This window comes from Caenorhabditis elegans, chromosome I, assembly GCF_000002985.6.
Source record: "Caenorhabditis elegans chromosome I".
NCBI classification, from domain to species: Eukaryota; Metazoa; Nematoda; class Chromadorea; order Rhabditida; family Rhabditidae; genus Caenorhabditis; species Caenorhabditis elegans.
Window position 1 is genome coordinate 14,097,132 of NC_003279.8, and position 21,568 is coordinate 14,118,699.

General features: G+C 37.0%; 5 protein-coding genes across 6 annotated transcripts; 3 read left to right on the top strand and 2 right to left on the bottom strand.

Moving 5' to 3' along the window:
* Window positions 1–360: 360 nt before the first annotated feature.
* Window positions 361–3,959, bottom strand: tdpt-1 (5'-tyrosyl-DNA phosphodiesterase). The gene is made up of 7 exons (NM_061060.4): window positions 3,901–3,959; window positions 3,763–3,837; window positions 3,493–3,713; window positions 2,726–2,820; window positions 2,361–2,592; window positions 887–1,170; window positions 361–701 (listed from the first exon to the last, which is right to left on the bottom strand). The coding sequence occupies exons 1-7, from the start codon at window positions 3,950–3,952 to the stop codon at window positions 572–574; spliced, it is 1,089 nt and encodes a 362-aa protein (NP_493461.1). The 5' UTR covers window positions 3,953–3,959; the 3' UTR covers window positions 361–571.
* A 231-nt stretch (window positions 3,960–4,190) lies between these two features.
* tfg-1 lies at window positions 4,191–7,339 on the top strand. The gene is made up of 4 exons (NM_061061.8): window positions 4,191–4,234; window positions 4,916–5,096; window positions 5,149–5,294; window positions 5,945–7,339. Exons 2-4 carry the CDS (start codon window positions 4,916–4,918, stop codon window positions 7,076–7,078), a joined length of 1,461 nt encoding a protein of 486 aa, NP_493462.1. The 5' UTR covers window positions 4,191–4,234; the 3' UTR covers window positions 7,079–7,339.
* A 44-nt stretch (window positions 7,340–7,383) lies between these two features.
* dnj-29 (J domain-containing protein) lies at window positions 7,384–15,977 on the bottom strand. Of its 2 annotated transcripts, NM_001383758.2 has the most exons (11): window positions 15,837–15,977; window positions 15,661–15,776; window positions 15,445–15,600; window positions 13,841–14,077; window positions 13,672–13,780; window positions 12,934–13,177; window positions 12,101–12,314; window positions 10,731–11,222; window positions 9,205–9,540; window positions 7,929–8,033; window positions 7,384–7,788 (listed from the first exon to the last, which is right to left on the bottom strand). In NM_001383758.2, the coding sequence occupies exons 1-11, from the start codon at window positions 15,958–15,960 to the stop codon at window positions 7,663–7,665; spliced, it is 2,259 nt and encodes a 752-aa protein (NP_001369819.1). In that variant the 5' UTR covers window positions 15,961–15,977; the 3' UTR covers window positions 7,384–7,662. The 2 variants fall into 2 exon arrangements, with proteins under 2 accessions (NP_001369819.1, NP_493464.1); NM_061063.5 differs by lacking the exons at window positions 7,384–7,788; window positions 7,929–8,033; window positions 9,205–9,540 and having other exon boundaries at window positions 10,568–11,222.
* A 527-nt stretch (window positions 15,978–16,504) lies between these two features.
* ndua-2 (NADH dehydrogenase [ubiquinone] 1 alpha subcomplex subunit 2) lies at window positions 16,505–16,954 on the top strand (the record flags this gene model as incomplete). The annotated part of the gene is made up of 3 exons (NM_061064.8): window positions 16,505–16,677; window positions 16,722–16,788; window positions 16,834–16,954. The coding sequence occupies 3 exons, from the start codon at window positions 16,505–16,507 to the stop codon at window positions 16,870–16,872; spliced, it is 279 nt and encodes a 92-aa protein (NP_493465.2). The 3' UTR covers window positions 16,873–16,954.
* Window positions 16,955–17,062: 108 nt separating this feature from the next.
* Window positions 17,063–21,519, top strand: fld-1 (TLC domain-containing protein fld-1). The gene is made up of 9 exons (NM_061065.8): window positions 17,063–17,138; window positions 17,354–17,581; window positions 18,036–18,191; window positions 19,634–19,759; window positions 19,808–19,896; window positions 19,949–20,057; window positions 20,152–20,272; window positions 20,576–20,670; window positions 20,996–21,519. Exons 1-9 carry the CDS (start codon window positions 17,076–17,078, stop codon window positions 21,059–21,061), a joined length of 1,053 nt encoding a protein of 350 aa, NP_493466.2. The 5' UTR covers window positions 17,063–17,075; the 3' UTR covers window positions 21,062–21,519.
* The last annotated feature ends 49 nt before the right edge of the window (window positions 21,520–21,568 follow it).

The window sequence follows — 21,568 nt, forward strand, 5'->3', positions numbered from 1 at the left end:
ATCAATTTTCTAGTTATTTTCTTCTAAAAACGATTTTTCCTATAGTTTAAGATAATAACAATCATCTAGAGGCTTATAAATCAGAAAAATCGAGTTTTAAGCTTTTCGAAAAAAAAAGTGTCCGAATGGCGCAGTGGGATTTTCGCCGGCTACCAATCACAAGACCGGGGTTCGAGTCCGCAATGTGGCAAAAATTTTTATTTTCTATTTGTAGTGGTTTTGAGATGAAATTTGTTATTTTAAAGCTCGAAATTTAAAAAATAAAATATTTTTTTATCCCAAAATTTCAATTTTCTAATTTTTTTAGGCGCCAATTTTTTTTTCCAAAAAATGAGCGATTTTCTATAGTTTTAAAAGAAAAAAAAAAGTGGATTTATTTACAATCAGTATCGAAAATCGAAGATCAATAAAAACAACGAGTTTTCAAAAAAAAGGGAGCTTAGATGAAAAAAAAAGATTAAAACCCGGTGACAACTGGGAGGTAATTCCTGGGTAAAAATAGTGAAAACCGGTCGAAAAACAAGTGAAAATGGGTAAAAAATGATGATTTAAGGCTTATTTAAGGCTTATTTCAGGCAAAAAACGTGGCATTGATAGCCCAATGATCAGATGGGAAGCACAAACAGGAACGGATGCGTTGGCGGCCTTCAAGTGTGAATTTGACTTTGTCCAGTGGTCCAGACCAGTATAGGCGGTCGAATCTGAAAATTTGAAGCTTTTTAGATTTTTTAAAAAATTGAAAAAAATCGATTTTTGTTTATTTTTTAAAAAATGATCGAATGGCTCAGTGCGCTTTTCGCCGTCTACCAATCACACGACCGGGGTTCGAGCCCCCGGTGTGGCAAAATATTTTTTATTTCTTTTTTATTTGTCTCTTCGCTTTTACCTCATCTTAGCGCCATGGAATCCCTGTTTATTGTCATTTTTGAAGGTGTCCCACGTGAATTTTGTCTTATTATCACTGCCGGCAGCCTCCCAGGCATCCTTAACACCGTCAGGCACACGGCTGACCTCCTCGTCTCGTAAGTTCAAATCGCCGCCGAAAAAGACGAGGGCGCCCGGGTTTTGAGCGATGATTTCACGGACTTTGTCCATGCAGAAGCCGAATTGAGCACAACGTTGCGGGCGGTGCTCACGTGTTGATTCGAGATGGGTGTTAAGTAGGAATACCTGCAAAAAACGAGAAAATTGGTTGAGGCTCAGGCTACAAACTACAAAAATTTGTTAAATTTGCCGAAAAGCGAATGATTTTAATAGAAATGTTCAGTTTTCTTTCAAAAAAATCAATTAAAACGAGGAAATTCTTCAGTTTTTTTTCGGGAAAGTGGTTGTGGCTCAGGTTACAAACTACAAACTCGGCTTAGCCTCACCAAACATTTCCGAAGCGAAATCTGATGAAAATACTCGAAATTTCCCTCATTTTTCTTCAAAAAAAGCTCCAAATTTTCAAAATTCTAGGGATTTCCCTCAAAAATCAGAAGAAAAACTGAAAGAATCAGGGTTTTAACCAGAATTCCGAAAAAAAAATTGGTTGAGGCTCAGGCTACAAACTACAAAATCGGCTTAGCCTCACCAAACATTTCCGGAGCGAAATCTGGTGAAAATACTCGAAATTTCCCACATTTTTTCTCAAAAAAGCTCAAATTTCCATAACATTTCATGTATTTCCGACAAAAATCATTGAAAAATTCAAAAAAATTACAAATAAAATTGATTGAAGCTCAGGCTACAAACTACACATTTGGTTAGCCTCACCAAAGTTTCAACGAATTTTTTTCGAACTCACACTACATACTGTGATTTTCAGCTAGAAATTGCAGAATTCTGATTGAAAAAAATCAATTATATCTCGAAAATCTTACAACAAAAAAGAGATTTTCAGGAAGACATAGGGATTTTCCGTAAAATTTGACCGAAAATTGATTTTAAAACCTGAAAATCTAGATTTTTTCAGTGGAAAATCCCATTTTCTGTAAAAATTTGAAGTTTTTTGCAAGAAAAACAAGAGGGAAAACATTTGAGGGGAAAAATTGGTTGAGGCCTACACTACAAACTACAAATGTGGTTAGCCTCAACCAATATACATTTTGCTCGATTTTAAGGTATTTTTTGCGGAAATTGATTGATTTTTACGGGAATTTTTATATTTTGTTTTGAAAAAATGGATTAAAATGCGAGAATTTTTCAAAAAATCTTTTTTTTCAGTAAAAAACTGAAAAATTCGATTATTGCGATAAAAATTGATTGAGGCTCAGGCTACAAATTACAAATTTGGGTAGCCTCAACCATCATTTTCACTCATTTTTAGCGGTTTTCCGGGATTTTTTCTTAAAATTTCGTCTATTTTCTGAAAAATTAACCTTCAAACCGCCAATAGATCCCTCCAAAATCTGCAAAGTTCTGTACATTCCAGAATTCTGAAAATGAATGACGTCATGCTTCTCGACGTCGAACATTTTCGACACAAGAATCGCCGTATAATATTGGCAGCCTTTGTTCGAATAATAGATTTTATACAGCGATTGAAGCTTATCAATCGGCGCCAAATCACGGTCGACGACTTCTTGGAGGAATAGGATGTCCGGATTGACGCTGAAATTTTTTTTTGGCGTTTCAGGTTGATTTTTGAAGATTTTTGACGGTTTTTAGTGATTTTTTTGCTGATTTTGCATCAAAATCAACTAAAAATTTGAAAATTCCGTGAAAAATCGCCGATTTTGCTCACTTTTTGACAATATGAGCCACTGCTTTCATTCTTGTGAGCAAGCTTCTCCCGTCGAGCCCATCAATGTTCCACGACATTACGCTGACTTCGAATCCCTGAAAAAATTTGAAATTTGTTGGAAAAATCGCGAAAAAAGTGAATTTTTTTTTGGTGAGGCTAAGCCGAGTTTGTAGTTTGTAGTCTTAGCCTCAACCAATTTTTTTTTCGGAATTCAGGTTAAAAGCGTGATTTTTTTCAGTTTTTCTAAAGATTTTCGAAGGAAATTCATGAAATTTTATGGAAATTTGAGCTTTTTTGAAGAAAAATGAGGGAAATTTCGAGTATTATGCTTCGGAAATGTTTGGTGAGGCTATACCGATTTTGTAGTTTGTAGTCTTAGCCTCAACCAATTTTTTTTCGGAATTCCGGTTGAAAGCGTGATTTTTTTTTAGTTTTTCTACTGATTTTTGAAGGAAATCTATGAAAATTTATGGAAATTTTAGTTTTTTTGATAAAAAATGAGGAAAATTTCAAGTATTTTCGCCAGATTTCGCTTTGGAAATTTTTGGTGAGGCTCGGCCGATTTTGTAGTTTGTAGCCTGAGCCTCAACCAATTTTTTTTTTCGGAATTCCGGTTGAAAAAGTGATTTTTTTCAAATTTTCAATGATTTCTGTGAAAAATCACTGAAATTTTACGGAAATTGCAGCATTTTTGAGGTTTTTTAACTCGAAAATCGATGTTTTTAGGTGGTTTGGCTTGATTTTGCTCCAAATATTCTTCTATTAACCTTCAAATCCTCTGCCGTCATCACCGCAGCTCCAGAGCTCGCCATAGACGATGAAGCGCCCATTACGGCCGCACTTCTGGCCTCTGCGAACGCCTCACTCCCGTAAAAAACGTCCAGAGCCTTCTTCAAATCCCAGTCTACATCCTGTAAAATCGACTGCGCAAAAGCCTCATCTGTGGCCGTGATTATTGCAAATTCATGCAGTTTTTGCTCGTCGCTCACTGAAAAATCGCGGATTTTCGCCTTAATTTATTGATTTTTCGGGTTTACTCGACGAATTTTTCAGTTTTCCTTGCTCCGGCTCATCTAGAATCTCGATTTCGACCTCGGAATCTTCTTGGGACACTGAAATATATTTTATTTGATTTAAAATTCAAATATTTTGAATTTCCAGCTGCAAAGCCTTACTTTTCTGTCGTTTAGCCTCAATTTCCTGTATTTCATCGTCAGAATTCGACATTTTTGAGCTGAAATTAGAGGATTTTATCATATTTTTTCAGAAAACGCGAAAAATCCACACGATAACTATTGAAATTCAAAAAATCGCGAAAAGAATAACTGAAAAGGCGGAGTCTAGCCGGGGGGCGTACCCTATTTGCAATCCTGGCACGCGTGTTGCAACTGCGGCGCACTTTTACCGAACGTGGAATTTTATATCGCGGATTTGGATCGTTTTTCTTCCCGTTATTTTCCCATTTTTCCTTGGTTTTCTTGCAGAAAATCCATAAAAATAGCAAGAAAAGTGAGTATTAGAGGTTAAAATCGATATTTTCACCATAAAAAAACCCCAGAAAACCGGCAAAAAACGATGAAAATCCGTGTGGAATTTTTTTAGACCTAGTTTCGCAATTTTTTCAATATTATCTTGAAGATTTTGATCTATTTTCGTGATCTTTACTTATTTTATGTGCCATATCCCGATTTTTATACCGAAAACCCGCGAAAATCTAGAGATTCCGATGGAATTGCTTTATTATATTACACGTGGAACTATTTTATTTCTTGATTTCTGCCGGTTTCTTGCTTTAAAATCTTAGAAAATAGCGTTTCAAGTGGGTTTTAGAGCCGAAAATTTAGATTTTCGATAGGAAAATCGCCTAAAAATCGATGAAACCATATTTTTGGCCTACTCCCGCTCTAATTTTGAAACTTTGATCTCGTTTAGGTCGAATTTCAACTAAAAAGTCGAATTTTCCTGTCAAAACACATGAAAATCCAAAATTTTCGTAAAAATATGAGCTCCGGATAAACTTGGGTGAGGCTGAGCCAATTTCGTAGTTTGTAGCCTGAGCCTCACCAAAATTCGGATTCTGTGTTTAATTCTTGATTTCTAGTTGATTTTCGCCGGTTTTTTTTTGCTTTTTTCTTTCTTTTTCTCCCGCAAAACCCAATTTTCCCTTTAAAAAACCCCCGTTTTTTCCAGATGGTGCATTCAAACGGAGCCATCACGAGCACAATTCTGAAGGCTCGTCACGCCGACGTCGTCCGCAAGACGTCACTTCACCACGCCAACGACTTGACACTCATCGATCTCGTGCTCAATGTGCAGCGGCTTTTGGCTCTCCCATCCGACGCGAATTTCGTGTTGAAGTACAAGGATGAAGGTAGGAATTGCACTGAAAATTGCGATTTTAATTCAATTTTTGTCAATTTTAGAAGGCGATTTGGTGACACTCGCCGAGGATAGCGACCTCCTGCTGGCTCTTCACACGTCTGGAGCCACGCTCGACGTGACCGTCGTTGTCGACTCGAGAGCTCGTGAGGCTGTGCACGATGTGCAGAAGCAAGTCGAGCAGATTAAGGTAAGGAGGATTTTGAGCGAAAAAAAACGATTTTTGAGCTGAAAAGCGCAATTTTGAGCGGGAAAATGCAAAATGTTGCAGAATTTTCATCGAAAATGCTGCATTTTTGAGCTTTTTAGACAAAAAAAAATCCGGAAAAACACTGAAAAATGTTGGTTGAGGCTAAGAAACAAGTGTAGTTTGTAGTGTGAGCCTCAACCAAACTAGCCAAAGCTTGAGTGAGGCTATGGTGATTTTGTAGTTTGTAGCTTTAGCCTCAACCAAATTAGCTAAAGCTTGAGTGAGGCTATGGTGATTTTGTAGTTTGTAGCTTTAGCCTCAACCAAATTAGCTAAAGCTTGAGTGAGGCTATGGTGATTTTGTAGTTTGTAGCTTTAGCCTCAACCAAATTAGCTAAAGCTTGAGTGAGGCTATGCAGCTTTTTTTTGTTTATAGTGTGAGCCTCAACCAATTTTGTTTTTAAAATTCACAAAATCTTTGGTTTTTCACTGAAAAATTGGAGAAATTTCAGCGTTTTCATTGATTTTTAAACAAAATTATCCAAATAATCGGTTTTTTTTTTCAATATTTTTAACACAAAATGGCTAAAAATTGGAATTTCTAGTACTACAGCTAGCGAAAAACGAATTTTAATTCAATTTTTCTTTCAGCTTGATGTTGGAAAGCTTCTTGGCGCTCTCAGTGCTCTCGACGTTGCCCAGATCGCCGAACAATCGAACACATCGGTGGCGAATCTCTCGGCTCCAAAACAATCTCACCACGACAATATTGTGTTCCAAAAGAGCTTCGAAGCGGCTCCACCATCGCCAGTGCCTTCCGAGAAGGCCGAGCTCCCGGCGACGATCCAACCGTCGGTTCACGAGCAATTCAATCATCGCCCGGCGCACGTTGAGGAGGAGATTCCGTTGGAGAATCACTATGCTCCACCACCACATCAGCAAATTCCCGATGATCTGAACACTAGCTTCAGCTCCCAGCCACCGCCACCAATTGAGCAATTCGGAGCGATTCCGCCACCGAACGCGACGATCCCGTCGTTCCCAACGTCGAATGCGGCGAGCCCACCAGTTCAGGAGTTTGCTCCACCGCCTCCACAGCAGCAGCAGCAACAATTCCAGGCTCCACCACCACCGATGGCGTCGCACTCTTCGATCTCGTCGACTCCAGTGCAGCAGCAAGGATTTGCTCCACCGCAGCAGTTTGGCGGGCCACCACCGTCTGGACCACCATCAGAGTATGGAGGATATGCTCCACCACAGCAGCAGCAGCAGCAATTCGGAGCCCCACCACCGCAGGGAGCTCCCCAGCAAGGATTTGGAGCACCGCCACAAGGGCCACCACAGGGAGGACCACCACAAGGATCCTTCGGAGCTCCACCACCCCAGCAATTCCATGCTCCATCACCACAATCGTTCGGAGGGCCACCGCCGCCAGTATCAAGTGCTCCAGGAAACTTTGCCCCTCCACCACAATCGGGACCACCGGGCGCTTTTGCTCCACCACCATCCGCCTTCGGAGCACCACAGGGGCCGGGAGGCCCAGGAGGCTACGGTCCACCACCGCCAGGAGGCCCAGGAGCCCCAGGATCGTACGGACCACCACAAGGAGGCCCAGGAGGATTCGGACCACCACCTCCAGGAGGCCCAGGAGCCTACGGACCACCGCCAACCGGATTCCCACCAGTCGGAGCACCGCCACCGGGAGCCGCCGGAGCCCCGGGAGGAAATCCATTCGCACGAGGACCATCTGCCACGGGATACCGCCAGTCGCCGTATCAGCAGTAATTAATCGATAATTTATTGATGTTTTCTTCTTTGTTTGTTTGATTCCCATAATTTAAATATTTTATGTTTTCCCCCGTCCTTCCCCCCTAGTGTACAAGTTTCCTTTTCTACTCGCTCGCCCCTGTTTCCTTGTGATATAGCGCTGGAGCGCCTTTTCTCTTTTCCACGTGGAATTCACATCAATTCTTGTCGTCTTCTCTCTCTCTTTCTCCTTTTTTTAGTGGTATATAATATTTATGATATGAATTTAAAAAATCTCGGGCTCCTGTCTCTGAAATTCTTTTTAATTGAAGCATAGAAAAAAGGGTCTAAATTTCATGTAACTATGTAGAGGAAACATTTTCAAAAGTGATGTGATTGGTGGGAAGGGAATAGAAATAATAATGCATAGGGAACACGAAAACATACAAATTTTTTTAAATAAAATATTTAATTTAATTACTTTTAGAAGAACAGAAAACCCAGTAGAGAAATTGATTGAAATTTTTTTGGAGAAAAGTGCGGGAGAACAATGGGGGGCCACTGAAGAAAAATTGAAAAATAAATTAACGAATAATTTGGAGAGCAATTGTTGGAGCATTTCGCTACTCTTCATCCGAGTCATCGTCTTCTGTATAATCATCGTCCGACGACACTTCGACGGCTTCATCGTCCTCATCCACGTAGTCGTCGTGCTTGATTTCGACGAATTTCGCCTCTTTCACGTCGATCTGCAATAATTTTGAATTTATTGTTGAGAAATTTGCTGCTTTTTGTGTCGAAAATGGATTTTTTGAGGAGAAATTCGCCTGAAAATATAATTTTTTACAATTTTTCGCATTAAAATCCGTCATTTTCAATCAAAAATCACCTTAAAATCAACACTATACTCCGCATCCATATAGGAATCCGATTTGACCGACAAATTGTACGTGTAGATTCCTTTGTGTGGTGGAGCCGCGAATCGAATGTCAATCTGAAAGAAATCAATAGGAATTTAGTGGGAAATGGAGTTTTTAGTGCAAAAATATGCCATTTTTTGGGGCGAAAACTTCAAATTTTGGCATAGTTTTGCCAAAAAAATCGTCAAAAACGTAGGAAAAAATTGTGGTTGAGGCAGATTCTGTAGTTTGTAGCCTGAGCCTTACCTAACGAAAAATACAATTTTTTTCTTTTTTATCTGTAATTAAGGAAGGAAACAACAAATTGTTTAGAAAAATTGATCGTTTTTAGCATTTTTTTTCTAAAAAAAATCCATAAAAATTTCAGAAAATCCCGATTTTTAACCGAAAAAGCATTAGAAATATTGGTTGAGGCTCAGACTACAAACTACAACTCCCATTAGCCTCACCCAAATTGGTTGAGGCTAAACCGATTTTGTAGTTTGTAGTGTAAGCCTCACCGAGATTTAGTGGGTTTTAAATCGATTTTTCAACTAGAAAATGCTGATTTTAGGATAAAATCCTTCAAATTTATAGGTTTTCAACGCTAAAATTCGAATTTTCCTTCAAATTTCCAAGAAAAATACTCAAAAATCGACATTTTCCGTGTCAAAGTCCTTCAGAAAATCCCGATTTTCAACCGAAAAAGCATTAGAAATATTGGTTGAGGCTCAGACTACAAACTACAACTCCCATTAGCCTCACCCAAATTGGTTGAGGCTAAACCGATTTTGTAGTTTGTAGTGTAAGCCTCACCGAGATTTAGTGGGTTTTAAATCGATTTTTCAACTAGAAAATGCTGATTTTAGGATAAAATCCTTCAAATTTATAGGTTTTCAACGCTAAAATTCGAATTTTCCTTCAAATTTCCAAATTTTCAAATTTCCAAGAAAAATACTCAAAAATCGACATTTTCCGTGTCAAAGTCCTTCAGAAAATCCCGATTTTCAACCGAAAAAGCATTAGAAATATTGGTTGAGGCTCAGACTACAAACTACAACTCTCATTAGCCTCAACCAAATTTGGTTGAGGCTAAACCGATTTTGTAGTTTGTTTGGTAAGCCTCACCGAGATTTAGGGGTAAAAAATCGATTTTTCGACTGGAAAATGACGAATTTTAACTCAAATTCGTCAAAAATCAACATTTTCCGGATCAAAATCCTCCAAAAAACCAGATTTTCAACTCAAAATCCTTCGAATTCGTACCGTTTGCTCATCAATCAGTGTTTTAACGAGTTGTGGGAACGTCAGCAACTGCCGAGACTTCTCCTTTTTATCCACATATGCTACCGTTATCCACCACCATTCGAATTTCTCAGTCGGGAAGAACGGAGCATGAACAGTGTGAGTTTGTGTGTTTTTCGTCTCGAATATCGATTTTTTGCTATTTGCCACGTCATCTTCCCATTCCGAATCGGTTTGATCATCTTTTTGATCTCCTCCGGCGGCGGCGGCTCCGTCCTTCTCCGAATCAGAAGCTCCCGATTCTTCATCTTCAGAATCTGAAGCCTTCGAATTTTTTTCGTCATCATCGTCTTCTTCCTGGAAATTGAGTTAAAAATATCGAAATTCCCGATTTTCTACCGTGAGGCTCAGACTACAAACTACAAAACGCTTTATTAGCCTCACCCGAACTGGTTGAGGCTAAACCGGTTTTGTAGTTTGTAGTGCAGTAAGCCTCACCGAGATTTAGGGGGTTTAAAATCGATTTTTCAACTAGAAAATGCCAATTTTTGGATAAAATCTTTCAAATTTATAGGTTTTTCAACGCTAAAATTTGCAATTTTTCCTCAAATTTCCTGGAAAAAATCGGATTTTTAACTTAAATTAGTCGAAAATCGACATTTTCCGTGTCAAGAACAATTAAGCCTCAGTAAAAAAAACTATTTTTTAATACAAATTTCCCATGGAAAACTGAAATTCAGCATTTTCCGGCGATTTTCTAGAGTTTTTAATGATTTTCTGTGAGAAAAAATGCAAACTTTGGCTGAATTTTATCGAAAATTCGATTTTTTCAAGCATTTTCACTGGGAGTAGCTCATTTTGGCAATTTTTTAACAAAAAAACTGCTACTTTTCTCAAAATGTTCTAGAAAAATTGCTCAAAAATATAGTTTTTAGTGTGAATTTTGCTTTTTCAGTTCAAAATTTCCAGAAATGTTGGATTTTTCAGAACAAAATTGTGATTTTTAGTTAAAATTAGTGGATTTTTTTGTAATAATTTTGTAAAGCCAGGATTTTTTATTACAAAAATCGCCAAAAATCCAATTTTCAGGGTGAAAATCGGCTAGAATTCAATTTTCCTTGTTAAAATTATCAAAATTCCAGCGTTCTGTCTGAAAAAACACGAATTTCTAAAACTCTCTACATTTTCGCTGGAAAATTGTCAAAAACTCAATTTTCAAGGAAAAAAAAAAGCAGAAATTGCAATTTTTCAGGGATAATTATCAATAATCCAGTTTTCTCAACAGAAAATAGGCCAAAATTCGATTTTACGGGTAAAAAATCGCCAAAAATCCGATTTTCACGATGAAAATTTGTGGGAAAATCGATTTTCCTCACTTCCAATCTCCAATCTACAAATTTATGTATATTTTCGCTGGAAAATTGTCAAAGCTTCAGTTTTCGAGCAAAAAAATTGCAGAAGTTGCAATTTTTCAGGGATAATTATTAAAAATCAAGTTTTCAAGAGATTTTTTTCGCAAAAATCGTCCAAATCTCCTCTCTCAGCACCTTAGCCTCCTCCTTCAAAGCCTTCTCCGTGTCAGGTGAAGCCGGGGCGTTCTTCTTCACAAACTTCTTCTGGCCCTGACCTTGAGCCTTCTTTTTCTTCTGTTTCGGCTTATTCTTCTCCCACGGCTTCCGTTTCTTCACTTCTTCCTCCTCAACAGTAGCAGCAGCTTCTTCTGGAGCTTCCGATGCTTCCAACTCATCATCTCCACCATCTTCCGCATACTTTTTGTACTGATCAGCGAGCCCTGCTTCTTGTGGATCAATTAATCGGCTTCTTCTCATCGTAACTTTCAGTGTAACTACACATCCAGCCGTCAGTTCATGCTTATCATCTTCTCCTTCTACAACTGTCTTCGTCTCGATTTGTAGACGTGGCATCATTGATAAAACGACCATTACGTCACGATATTCCTCATTTGATAGGGATCGAAGGACGGAACGACGGGTTTCTGCATCCATTACAGCTAGGTCATGGCACGAGAATACACGCTTCTGAAATTAGTGGAAATTAGTGAAAATTTGTTAAGAAAATCGGGGTTTTTTCATTTTTTTCCTCTAAAAATTAAAAATTCCCCGAATTTCCAGTGATTAAATTGGAATTTTCATGATTTTTAGATTTTGAAAAAGCGTTTTTAGAGTACAAACTTAAATTTTAAGCGCTGAAAAAATATATTATTGCAAAAAAATGTAATTTTTCAAGAATTTTAGATTTTCATCGCTCTAAAATCTGATTTTTTGTCGGAAAATCGAACTTTTTCTTTACAAAACGCATAATTTAGTTTAAAAATGAGCTATAAAATGATTTTTTCGACGAAAACTGAAATTTTTAATGGAAAAATGGCTCAATTTCACCGAAAAACCACTTGTTTGAAGGTCTTTTGCTCAAAATTTTACATTTTTATCGTATTTCACAGAAAAAGAGACAAATTTTCCAGTAAATTCTCAGAAAAATTAGTATTTTTGACGTATTTTGTTTAAAAAATAACAAAAATTGTTGGTTGAGGCTAGAGGCTACAAACTACAAAAATACAAATTGTCGTAGCCTCAACCAATTTTTTCGGCGAAAAACGGCTTGAACCGTTGAAAAATCGATATTTTTCGACGAACAACAGACAGAAAATTTGAAAAAATTCGTATTTTTCGACGAAAACTGCACAATTTCCGAAAAAAAAACATGGGAAAAATTGAATATTCAGACTACAAACTACAAGTTGGCGTAGCCTCACCAAAAATTAATGAGTTTCGGTTGAGGCTCACACTACAAACTACAAATTTCTGACTTAAAATTTTCATTTTTAGAGCATTTTTCATCAAAAATAGCTCATTTTTAACGGTTTTTTCGACAAAATGGCTTATTTTCCGGCACAAACCTTTCTCAAATGCTGTAAATTGTAGTCTGTAATGTGTGGAAGCTGAAGCAACGGGCTATTCTTTTGCCAAAGCGCCTGAACGAACATTGGTTGCAATTTCAGAAGATTATCGAACGTTTCGATGGAAATCTTCGTGTGTTGGGAGTAGTTCATCAGATTTTGCGAGCAATTCACCATTTCTTCGACGAAACGCAGAATTCGGGTGATTATGTAGCTGAAAAATGGGTTTTTTTGGCGATTTTTGGAGGAAATTTCGAGATTTTCAATTAAAAATCGGTATTTTAAAGCGGTTTTTATCGAATATTCGCGAAAAATAGTGAAATGTTGGCAATTTTAATGCTATTTTCAGAAAAAATGCATTACAAATGAAAATTTTAATTCAAAAATTTGTAATTTTGGTTGAGGCTACGCTAACTTGTAGTTTGTAGTCTGAGAATCCAATTTTTCTCACTTTTTTTCGAAATTTGAGCAGTTTTCGTCGAAAAAGATCAAATTTTACAAATTTTCTGGATGTTTTTTTGTGGAAAAATATGAATTTTAACACATTTCAAACCGTTTTTCGCCGAAAAAAATTGGTTGAGGCTACGACAATTTGTAGTTTGTAGCGTGAGCCTCAACCAAATTTGGGTGAGACTCCCAAACTGTGTAGTTTGTAATGTAAGCCTCAACCAATTTTTATCACAAAATCGCCAAAAATAGTGAAATTTTGGCAATTTAAATTATTTTTCCAGATTTTTTTCGCTTTTCGGGTCATTTTTCATCGATTTTTATGAATTTTCCATCAAAATTGTGCGATTTTTATGCTTTTTCCTGGGTTTCCATCAATTTCCAACCTCTGATCCTCCTCCAACGCATCATTTTGCGATTCCAGTGGTAATCTCGACAGATACGCGTGTAAAAGTACACGAGATTTCAGTGCATACGGTTGGCTCAACGGTTGCTCTTTTCCCTTATCATTAACACCGGCAATCTGTTTCATGAGCCTCGGAACCTCATAATCATCAGTTTCTCGTTCCTGAATCTCCTTATTGTACTGTTTGCTGAATTCGAAGGATCCAGAGAGCACGGCGATCATTCCTAAAATTAAAAATAATTGATTTTCAGGGTGAAAATGTATTTAAAACTTGGCAAAAATGCTGAAAAACCGAATTTTTAGCTTTGAGATTAATAAATTTCCAGAAAATTTGGATTTTCCAGCACAAAATTGCGATTTTCTGTTGAAATTAGTGGTTTTTTTTTTGTAATAAATTTGAATTTTTTTTTCGTGGAAAACCAGGACTTTTGTAAAAATCGTCAAAATTTGAGTTTTTTGCCCAAAAAAATTGCCAAAAATCTGATTTTCTGGGTGAAAACCAGTCAAAACTCAAGTTTCCTGCATGAAAATTGGCAAAAATCCGAATTTCTTAGCGGAAAATCGTCGAAAACTTTCAAAATTCCATTATTGTATGGAAAATTGCCTAAAAATCAATTTTCAGGATGAAAAATTGCCAAAAATCCGACTTTCTGGGTGAAAAATCGCCAAAAAAGCAATTTTCTGGCTGAAAATTTGTGGAAAAATCGATTTTCCTCACTTCCAATCTCCATTCTCGGTGTCCGATTGATGAAATAATAGTACATTCGTGTGGTGTCCAGAAGAACCTTGTCAGCGCTGTATTTGATCGAGCTATACCACCACATTCCCTGAAAAATCGATTTTTCGCGAAAATTTCCAATTTCCGCCATTTCCAGCGCCAAACTCACAACAGAAACGGGCAAAATGATCATAAAAATGAGCCCATAGAAAGCGAGCACCCAGAGTCCGTATTCTTTGCTCACAAGCCATTTGGGCAGAGCAATTCCGAAAGTTGTGGCAGTTGGGCCGTCTGGATTTCCGTATTTTTCCCAGTTTTCGCGAGCTTCTTTATCGGTGAGAGCCTGGTGAGCCTTGGCGATTTTATCGAAGAATTGAGCGTCTCCTCCACGATCCGGATGGTGAATCTGCAAAAAATTGGGTAAAAATTCCAGATTTTTGAGCATTTTTGTGGGGAAAAAACTGAAATTTCAGAAATTTTAAGGCGAAAACAGGGCAAAAATCATGTTTTCCCGAGAAAAACTGTCTGAAATTCAATAAAAGTGCCCGAAAATTCAGTTTTTGGGTGAAAATTGCAATAAAATTTGGGAAACAGTGGGCTTTTCCAGTAAAAATAGCCAAATTTTCAGTTTTTTGGCGAAAAATTATGATTTTTATGGTACTTTCCACAAAAAATTCCTTATTTTACGGCGATTTCGCACAAAAATTTGTTGAGGCTCACACTACAAACTACAAAAACTATCAGCCTCACCAAAAATTACTGAAATTTCAGAAATTTTAAGGCGAAAACAGGACAAAATTCATGTTTTCTCGAGAAAAACTGTCGGAAATTCAATAAAAGTGCCCGAAAATTTAGTTTTTGGGTGAAAAAATGCAATAAAATTTGGGAAACAGTGGGCTTTTCCAGTAAAAATAGCCAAATTTTCAGTTTTCTGGGCGAAAAATTATGATTTTTATGGTATTTTCCACAAAAAAATTCCCTATTTTACAGAGATTTCGCACAAAAATTGGTTGAGGTTCACGCTACAAACTACAAAAAGTGATTAGCCTCAACCAAAAATGCATGATTATTGGTTGAGGCTCACACTACAAACTACAAAAATCTCCAGCCTCACCAAAAATTAATGCAAATTTTTAGCCTAAAATTCCTGGAAACTGCAATTTTGGAGGCAAAAAAAGTCAAAAAAATCGATTTTCAAGCCGAAAAAGGTCGAAAATAAGCTTTTTTTTCGAGAAAATATCTAATGGAGTGAAATTTCAAGATTTTGAGGCTTTTCTGTGGGAAAAAATAAATTTTCAACAATTTTAGCGAAAAAATTGGTTTTCAGCGGAAAAAAAAACCAAAAATATAGATCTTGACGCAAAACCGACCGAAAATTGCAAAAAATTTAGTTTTAGAGTAAAAATTGCAATAAATTATGAAAAAATTGGGTTTCTCCAGTAAAAATAGCCTAAATATTAGATTTATTGGCGAGAAAGTGTTTGAAAATCAGGTTTTTGCAAAAATATTTCGATTTTCGAGGCATTTTCCACGAAAAAATCCATATTTTACGGAGATTTCGCACAAAAATTGGTTGAGGCTAACACTACAAACTACAAAATTCGCGAGCCTCAACCAAAAATTAAAACAATTTTTTCATCTAAAATACTTGGAAACTGCATTTTTCGAGGTAAAAAACAGTAAAAAGTTCGATTTTCTTCGATTTTCAAGCTGAAAAATGTCGAAAATAGGGGTTTCTCAGTAAAAAATCGCCGAAATTCCAATTTCCAGCACCTTTGACATATCTCTCCAGGCCTTTTTGATGGCCTTCTCGTCGGCGCCCTGATCCAGACCCAAAATCTGATACGGGTCATAGTCCTTGTGAGTTTGCTCGATTTCAGTCGTTTTTTTCACAATTATCGCGAAAATTGCCCACGCTACAACGAGAACCTGCAATTTTTTGGGATTTTTAGTGGATTTTTTCCGGATTTTTCAGTTTTAAAGCCTTACAACGATGGTAATAATCTTTTTAGTCCGTCGCCACGGCTTATTCGCCGCTTTTTGTCGTCTTTTCTTGTCACAACCGTCGCATTGGCACTCGTGTTCGTTGATCACGTGTTCTGGTTCTAAAAATACGAAAAAATACGAAAAAATTATGAATTTTAAGCCAAAAAATCGATTTTTACCTGGTTTCGAGGCTCCTGGAAGGCATAGGTAGGTCGCCGGGAACAGAATAATCGCGTAGAATGCCACGAGCACATAGTAAAATGTGTTGCCGACTTCGTCGTACTCAAACGACGCGCGGCCCATTTTTTAGCGATTAATTACTGTAAAAATAGTGATTTTTTGAGTTTATCAAGTGGTTTTTCGTTTGAAAATATCGAAAATAACGTTGAAAAACTGAAAAAATGTGCGATGACGTGACACTTCGATTTGCAGTGTCTTCCGCAAAACTGTGCGGCGGTGTTGCAAAATTGCGTGCGCCACTTGCAAAAAGGGGCGGAGTCATTGGTTTTTGATGATTTTAATGGGTTTTTCGTGATTTTTAACTCAAAAAATTGAGAAAAAACTTGTTTTAGCACTAAAATTTGATAGATTTAGCAAAATTTAGGCAAATTTCCTAAAATATCAGCAATTTTCAAAGACTTTGCTCAAAAAACATGAAAACAGCAAAACTGTGCGTAGGAGTTGCAAAATACCGCGCGCCGCGCTTGCCAAAGTGGGCGGGATCACGGGTTATTTATTTTTATAATAAATTTCGAAAAAAATAATCGGTTTTTGTTGGTTTTATTGGATTTTTCTGCATTTTTTAAAGTTTTTTTTTGATTTTAAAGCTTAAAATATCGATTTTCAGATGTCTGTCCGTCTTGCCGGCACCGCTCTTCGCGAGATTCGCATCCACGTCTGCCAGAAAAGTCCAGCATCGGCGGGAGTCCGCGCGTTCATCGAAAACGACTATGTTGGAATCAAAAAAGCCAATCCACAGTTCCCAATTCTGATTCGTGAGGCGTCTGGCATCGTGCCAAGGTGGGAAATTATCGATTTTTGGGTGAAATTGCGGTTTTTTGCAGAGTTTTCGCCAGATACGAGCACGGAGTTGAGCGAGTCGCCACTTTGGAGGATTTGTCGAGAGAAAATGTAGGATTTTTGGTGGAATTTAATGCCGAAAATCGATATTTTCAGGTCAAATCTACTATTACTCAATTGGCGTCCCAGAAATAACCTGGCGAAGAGTTTAGAGTCGAAAAAAAATTCTAATTTTTTAATTTTTCCTGTAGAAATTCATTGAATAAATCGTTTTTATAGCTTTTTTAAGCGAATTTTTTTGAATTTTCCGGGTATTTTCACCCAAAAACCTACTGTTTTACCTATTTTTCCGTAATATTTCCAATTTTTATCAGTTTTTTTTCAGACAGTTCTGGAAAATGCGGCAGCTGGCGGAGCTGTTGACGGATCTTCTTGGCCCAGTGCCAACAATGTTTTTATGGGTAAGAAATTCGAAATTTCAAATAATTTCAAATAAAACTCAAAAAAAAATTAATTTTTTAAATAATTTTTCGTGAAAAATTAATTATTATTTATTTCTAATTTTCCAATGAAATCAACAACGATTTCTTCGATTATTTTTGTGAGTTTTCACTCAAAAAATGCCAAAAACCCCCGATTTTCTGCGAATTTAGGCCCAAAAATCCATTTTCTCCAGGTAATCGTCTCATTTGCCTTCTTCCGAGCCCTGCAATTCATCGTTCGTTGGTACTTATTTGGCAAATGGACGTGGCCGAACTTTAACTTTTTCGACATCCGAAACCGCATTCGGAGGAGACGGAGAGGCGGTCAAGAAGCTGAAAATACTGAAAATCCGCCTGAAAATGAGGCAGAAGCCGGCGAGCAGGTCGAACAGGAGCCCGAGCCCGACAGCAGAGATCTGTCGGTGAGAATTCAGAAATTTACTGCAAAAAAAATCCAAAAACTAGGAAGTTTGAGCTAAAAAAGCAGTTTTTTTTTTCGAAATTTGAGCATTTTTTGTTGAAAAATATCGATTTTACAGCATTTTAAGCAGTTTTTCATCAAAAAAAAAGTTGGTTGAGGCTACACAAATTTGTAGTTTTTAGTCTTAGCCTCAACCAATCAGCTTTTGCTTCAAAACGCCGAAAATTGTTGAAATTTCTATCAAAATCGCTTATTTCTAGAGTTTCTACTACAAGTTTCAATAAAAACTTTACAAAAACGTTGAAATTCTTTCCCAAAACTCCTGAAAAGTGCTCAAAACTTGGTTGAGGCTACACAAACTTGTAGTTTGTAGTCTGAGCCTCAACCAAATCAGCAAATCAGCCAGAAAATATAAATTTTTCCGAATTTTTACCTAAAAACTCCACATTTTCCAGGCTATCCCACCGAATAAGAAATGGCGAATCTCCAACGAATGTGTCTCACTATTCCACTCGGTTATATCAGGATTATGGGCCGCCTACGCACTTTTATACTATAAACAGCTCGTTCAGGACCTCGTTAATTATCGATGTGACGTTGCAATCAATTTGGTTAGATTTTAGCGAGAAAATTCGGAAAAAATGACTAAAAAACTCGAATTTCGAATAAAAAAAACCAAAAAAATTGGTTGAGGCTACACAAACTTGTAGTTTGTAGTCTATAGCCTCACTCAATGAAATCAATCAATTTTCCCCACAAATAATGCAATTTAGTGCTAAAAATTGGCAATTTTTCAACTTTTCTCAACCAATTTGTGAGTTCTGTCCATATTTTGAGGAAAAAAAATCAAAAAATGTCGATTTTGTAACAAAAAAGCACGGAAAACGTTGGTTGAGGCTGAACCGAATTTGTAGTTTGTAGTCCCATCGCTTCAACCATCATTGAGTCACGAAGAGACTACAAAATACAAAAGTTGAACGTTTTTGCTCAAAATGTTGCGATTTTCATCGAATTTTGTTCGTTTTTCTGCAATTTTCGCCGATTTTTTTGTGAGAAATTGCCAAAAATTTCGAATTTTCAAGAAAGTTCCGAGTGAATTAGTGAAAAAAAATTTGTTGAGGCTCTCAAGTTTTTATAGTTTGTAGTCTATAGCCTCACTCGACGAAAAAATCAAATTTTCTTCACAAATAATGCAGTTTTGTGCTGAAAATAGTGTATTTTTCACATTTCCTGCCTATTTTTTAAGAAAAAATGATTTAAAAATTCAAAAAATCTCGATTTTCTACCAAAAAAGCATTGAAAACGTTGGTTGAGGCTCTCAATTTTTTGTAGTTTGTAGTCTTAGCCTCACTCAACGAAAAAATACAATTTTCCCCACAAATGATGCAATTTAATGCCAAAAAGTGTCCCTTTTTCAACTTTTCTCAACCAATTTGTGAGTTCTGTCCATTTTTTGTGAAAAAAATAACGATTTTTTGATAAAAAGGCATTAAAAACGTTGGTTGAGGCTGAGATACTTGTAGTTTGTAGTCTATAGCCTCACTCAACCAAAAAATCCAATTTTCCCCACAAATAATGCAGTTTTGTGCTGAAAATAGTGTATTTTTCACATTTCCTGCCTATTTTTACAAGAAAAAATTGTTAAAAAATTCAAAAAATCTCGATTCTCTACCAAAAAAGCATTAAAAACGTTGGTTGAGGCTGAGATACTTGTAGTTTGTAGTCTATAGCCTCACTCAACCAAAAAATCCAATTTTCCCCACAAATAATGCAGTTTTGTGCTGAAAATAGTGTATTTTTCACATTTCCTGCCTATTTTTACAAGAAAAAATTGTTAAAAAATTCAAAAAATCTCGATTCTCTACCAAAAAAGCATTAAAAACGTTGGTTGAGGCTCTCAATTTTTTGTAGTTTGTAGTCTATAGCCTCACTCAACCAAAAAATTTTCACGTTTTTTTTTCGATTTTTTCTACAAATTTCGAAATTTTTCCATTTTTTCAAGCTTCTCGCTTGTAGTTTGTAGTCCAAGCCCAACTGAATTCAAAATTTTCAGGTTCTAATGTCTGCGGGATACCTTTTCCACGATCTCGTCGATCTTCTGGTCAATGAGCAATCCGCCAGAATTATCGAGCTTCTTTTCCATCATGTTGTCGTTCTTTCCGCGTTCGCCGTCACAATGGTGAGGGTTTTCTGCTGAAATCCCCCAAAAAACCCAATTTTTTTGCAGTTTTTCAACCGATTCCTCGGCGTCGTTGTGTTCGGATTGCTCATGGAGCTCAACTCGATTTTCCTGCACTCGAGGAGCTTGTTGAACTTGTAATTTCAGCGATTTTTCCGTGATTTTCAGCCAAATCACCTATTTTTCCAGGTACGGAGTCGACAAGAAGAGCCCATCGTTCCGTATAATCGCTCTGCTCAATATGGTGACACTTTTCGCGTTCCGTCTCTGCGTTTCTGCGTATTTAGTCTATTTTGTGGTGAGATTTTGTGCATTTTTCAGTGGAAAAATCGAGTTTTCGATGATTTTTTCACTAAAAACACGGCAAAATTTGCACAATTTCCATGTTCCAGGTGGTCTCAATTCCGGATCTCGAGTGGTATGTATCAATTATTAACGGTCTAGTCATCGCCTCGCTCGCCTCCACAAATACAGTGCTCACTTACCGGCTTTTGGCAGCTGATGGGCTTTTGGGTGAGATTTTTAAGTTTTTAACTGAAAAATTCGGAATTTTCAGCCGAATTTTAGTCGAAACGCCGAACTTTTGAAGAAAAAACGATTTTTTCGAAGGAAAAAGCGAGAAAAAAGTTGGTTGAGGCTGTAGACTACAAACTACAGAACCAGTATAGCCTCAACCACGATGGTTGAGGCTCAGAGGACTTTGTGTAGTTTGTAGTCTTCGAGCCTCAACCATTGTTTTGGAGAAAAAATGCTTTAGAAAACTCCAATTTTCCTTTTTTTTTTCCTTTTTTTTTAAACAATTTTCGATATTTTCAGGCTCCCGACGTACACGAAGAACCCCCGCAGCTACCGCAGAAACACAAGTTGGTGACGTGGAAAGTGGTCCGCTTAGGACACAAGTTGAGGATGAGGTTCGAAATTTTGGATTTTCTCACCCCAAAATTCATCAGTTTTGCGAAATTTTAGTGAAAATTCGAGAAAAATTCGATGAAAATCGCGAAAATTTCAAGCGAAAACCAATTGGTTGAGGCTGAGCTGAATTTGTAGTTTGTAGTCTCTTAGCCTCACTCAAAGATGGTTGAGGCTCAAAGACTACAAACTACAAAAACATCGATTTCTAGGTCATTTTCACGTGATTTTCTCGAATTTTTCACTCATTTCCCGTTTAGATTTCTCGCAAATCGAGCATAATGACTACAAACTACAATTTAAGTCAATTTATTTGTTTTGTTGCAGGACCATCACACAATCGGAGTGCAAACGATTCATGGAACAACAGAAGACGCGACACAAACTGTTTGAACTCACCCCGCCGCTCCCCCAATTGTACCTATTTATCTGTTAAAAATTGAAATTCTTCGGTTTTTTGGTGATTTTTAAGCGAAAAATCGCGAAAATTTGATAAAAATTGGGTGAGGCTCGCCAAATTTTGTAGTTTGTAGTCTATAGCCTCACCCAACAGATTTTCCACCAAAAATCGACGTTTTCAGTACTTTTTCCTGCTTTTTTTGCCATTTTTTTTTCTGTATCTACCGTAATACTTGTTATTTATTGATTTTTCCCCCCATTTTTTAGCCCCAAATTTTTACCAAATCACTCATTCCATGTCTATCTTGGCCGCGCACCAAAGATGCAAACTGTCATTTTGATGATATCACGAAGTTCCACGACGCTTTTCTCTGCTTACAGTATTTATTTTTTTAAATTTTTTTTTTCACACGAAATTGACTCTAATTTATATTAAAAATACTCGATTTTTGATTTTTGAAAATTTAAATTTTTAAATTTTTAACTGTAATTTACGGTGTT

Bases quoted from the DNA above. Each gene is read 5' to 3' on its own strand.
- tdpt-1 (NM_061060.4), bottom strand. From the start codon at position 3,952: ATGTCGAATTCTGACGATGAAATACAGGAAATTGAGGCTAAACGACAG. The intron at 1,171-2,360 runs GTTAATTTTTCA...CGTTTTTTGCAG, and splicing joins GATCTATTGGCGGTTTGAAG to GTATTCCTACTTAACACCCA. The intron at 702-886 runs GTAAAAGCGAAG...TCAAATTTTCAG, and splicing joins TTCCATGGCGCTAAGATGAG to ATTCGACCGCCTATACTGGT.
- tfg-1 (NM_061061.8), top strand. From the start codon at position 4,916: ATGGTGCATTCAAACGGAGCCATCACGAGCACAATTCTGAAGGCTCGT. The intron at 5,097-5,148 runs GTAGGAATTGCA...TGTCAATTTTAG, and splicing joins GTTGAAGTACAAGGATGAAG to AAGGCGATTTGGTGACACTC. The intron at 5,295-5,944 runs GTAAGGAGGATT...TTTTTCTTTCAG, and splicing joins AGCAAGTCGAGCAGATTAAG to CTTGATGTTGGAAAGCTTCT.
- dnj-29 (NM_001383758.2), bottom strand. From the start codon at position 15,960: ATGGGCCGCGCGTCGTTTGAGTACGACGAAGTCGGCAACACATTTTAC. The intron at 13,781-13,840 runs GTGAGTTTGGCG...TCGATTTTTCAG, and splicing joins TCATTTTGCCCGTTTCTGTT to GGAATGTGGTGGTATAGCTC. The intron at 9,541-10,730 runs GTGCTGAGAGAG...CTCAATTTCCAG, and splicing joins CTTTGAAGGAGGAGGCTAAG to GAAGAAGACGATGATGACGA.
- fld-1 (NM_061065.8), top strand. From the start codon at position 17,076: ATGCGGCAGCTGGCGGAGCTGTTGACGGATCTTCTTGGCCCAGTGCCA. The intron at 17,582-18,035 runs GTGAGAATTCAG...CACATTTTCCAG, and splicing joins CCGACAGCAGAGATCTGTCG to GCTATCCCACCGAATAAGAA. The intron at 20,671-20,995 runs GTTCGAAATTTT...GTTTTGTTGCAG, and splicing joins GGACACAAGTTGAGGATGAG to GACCATCACACAATCGGAGT.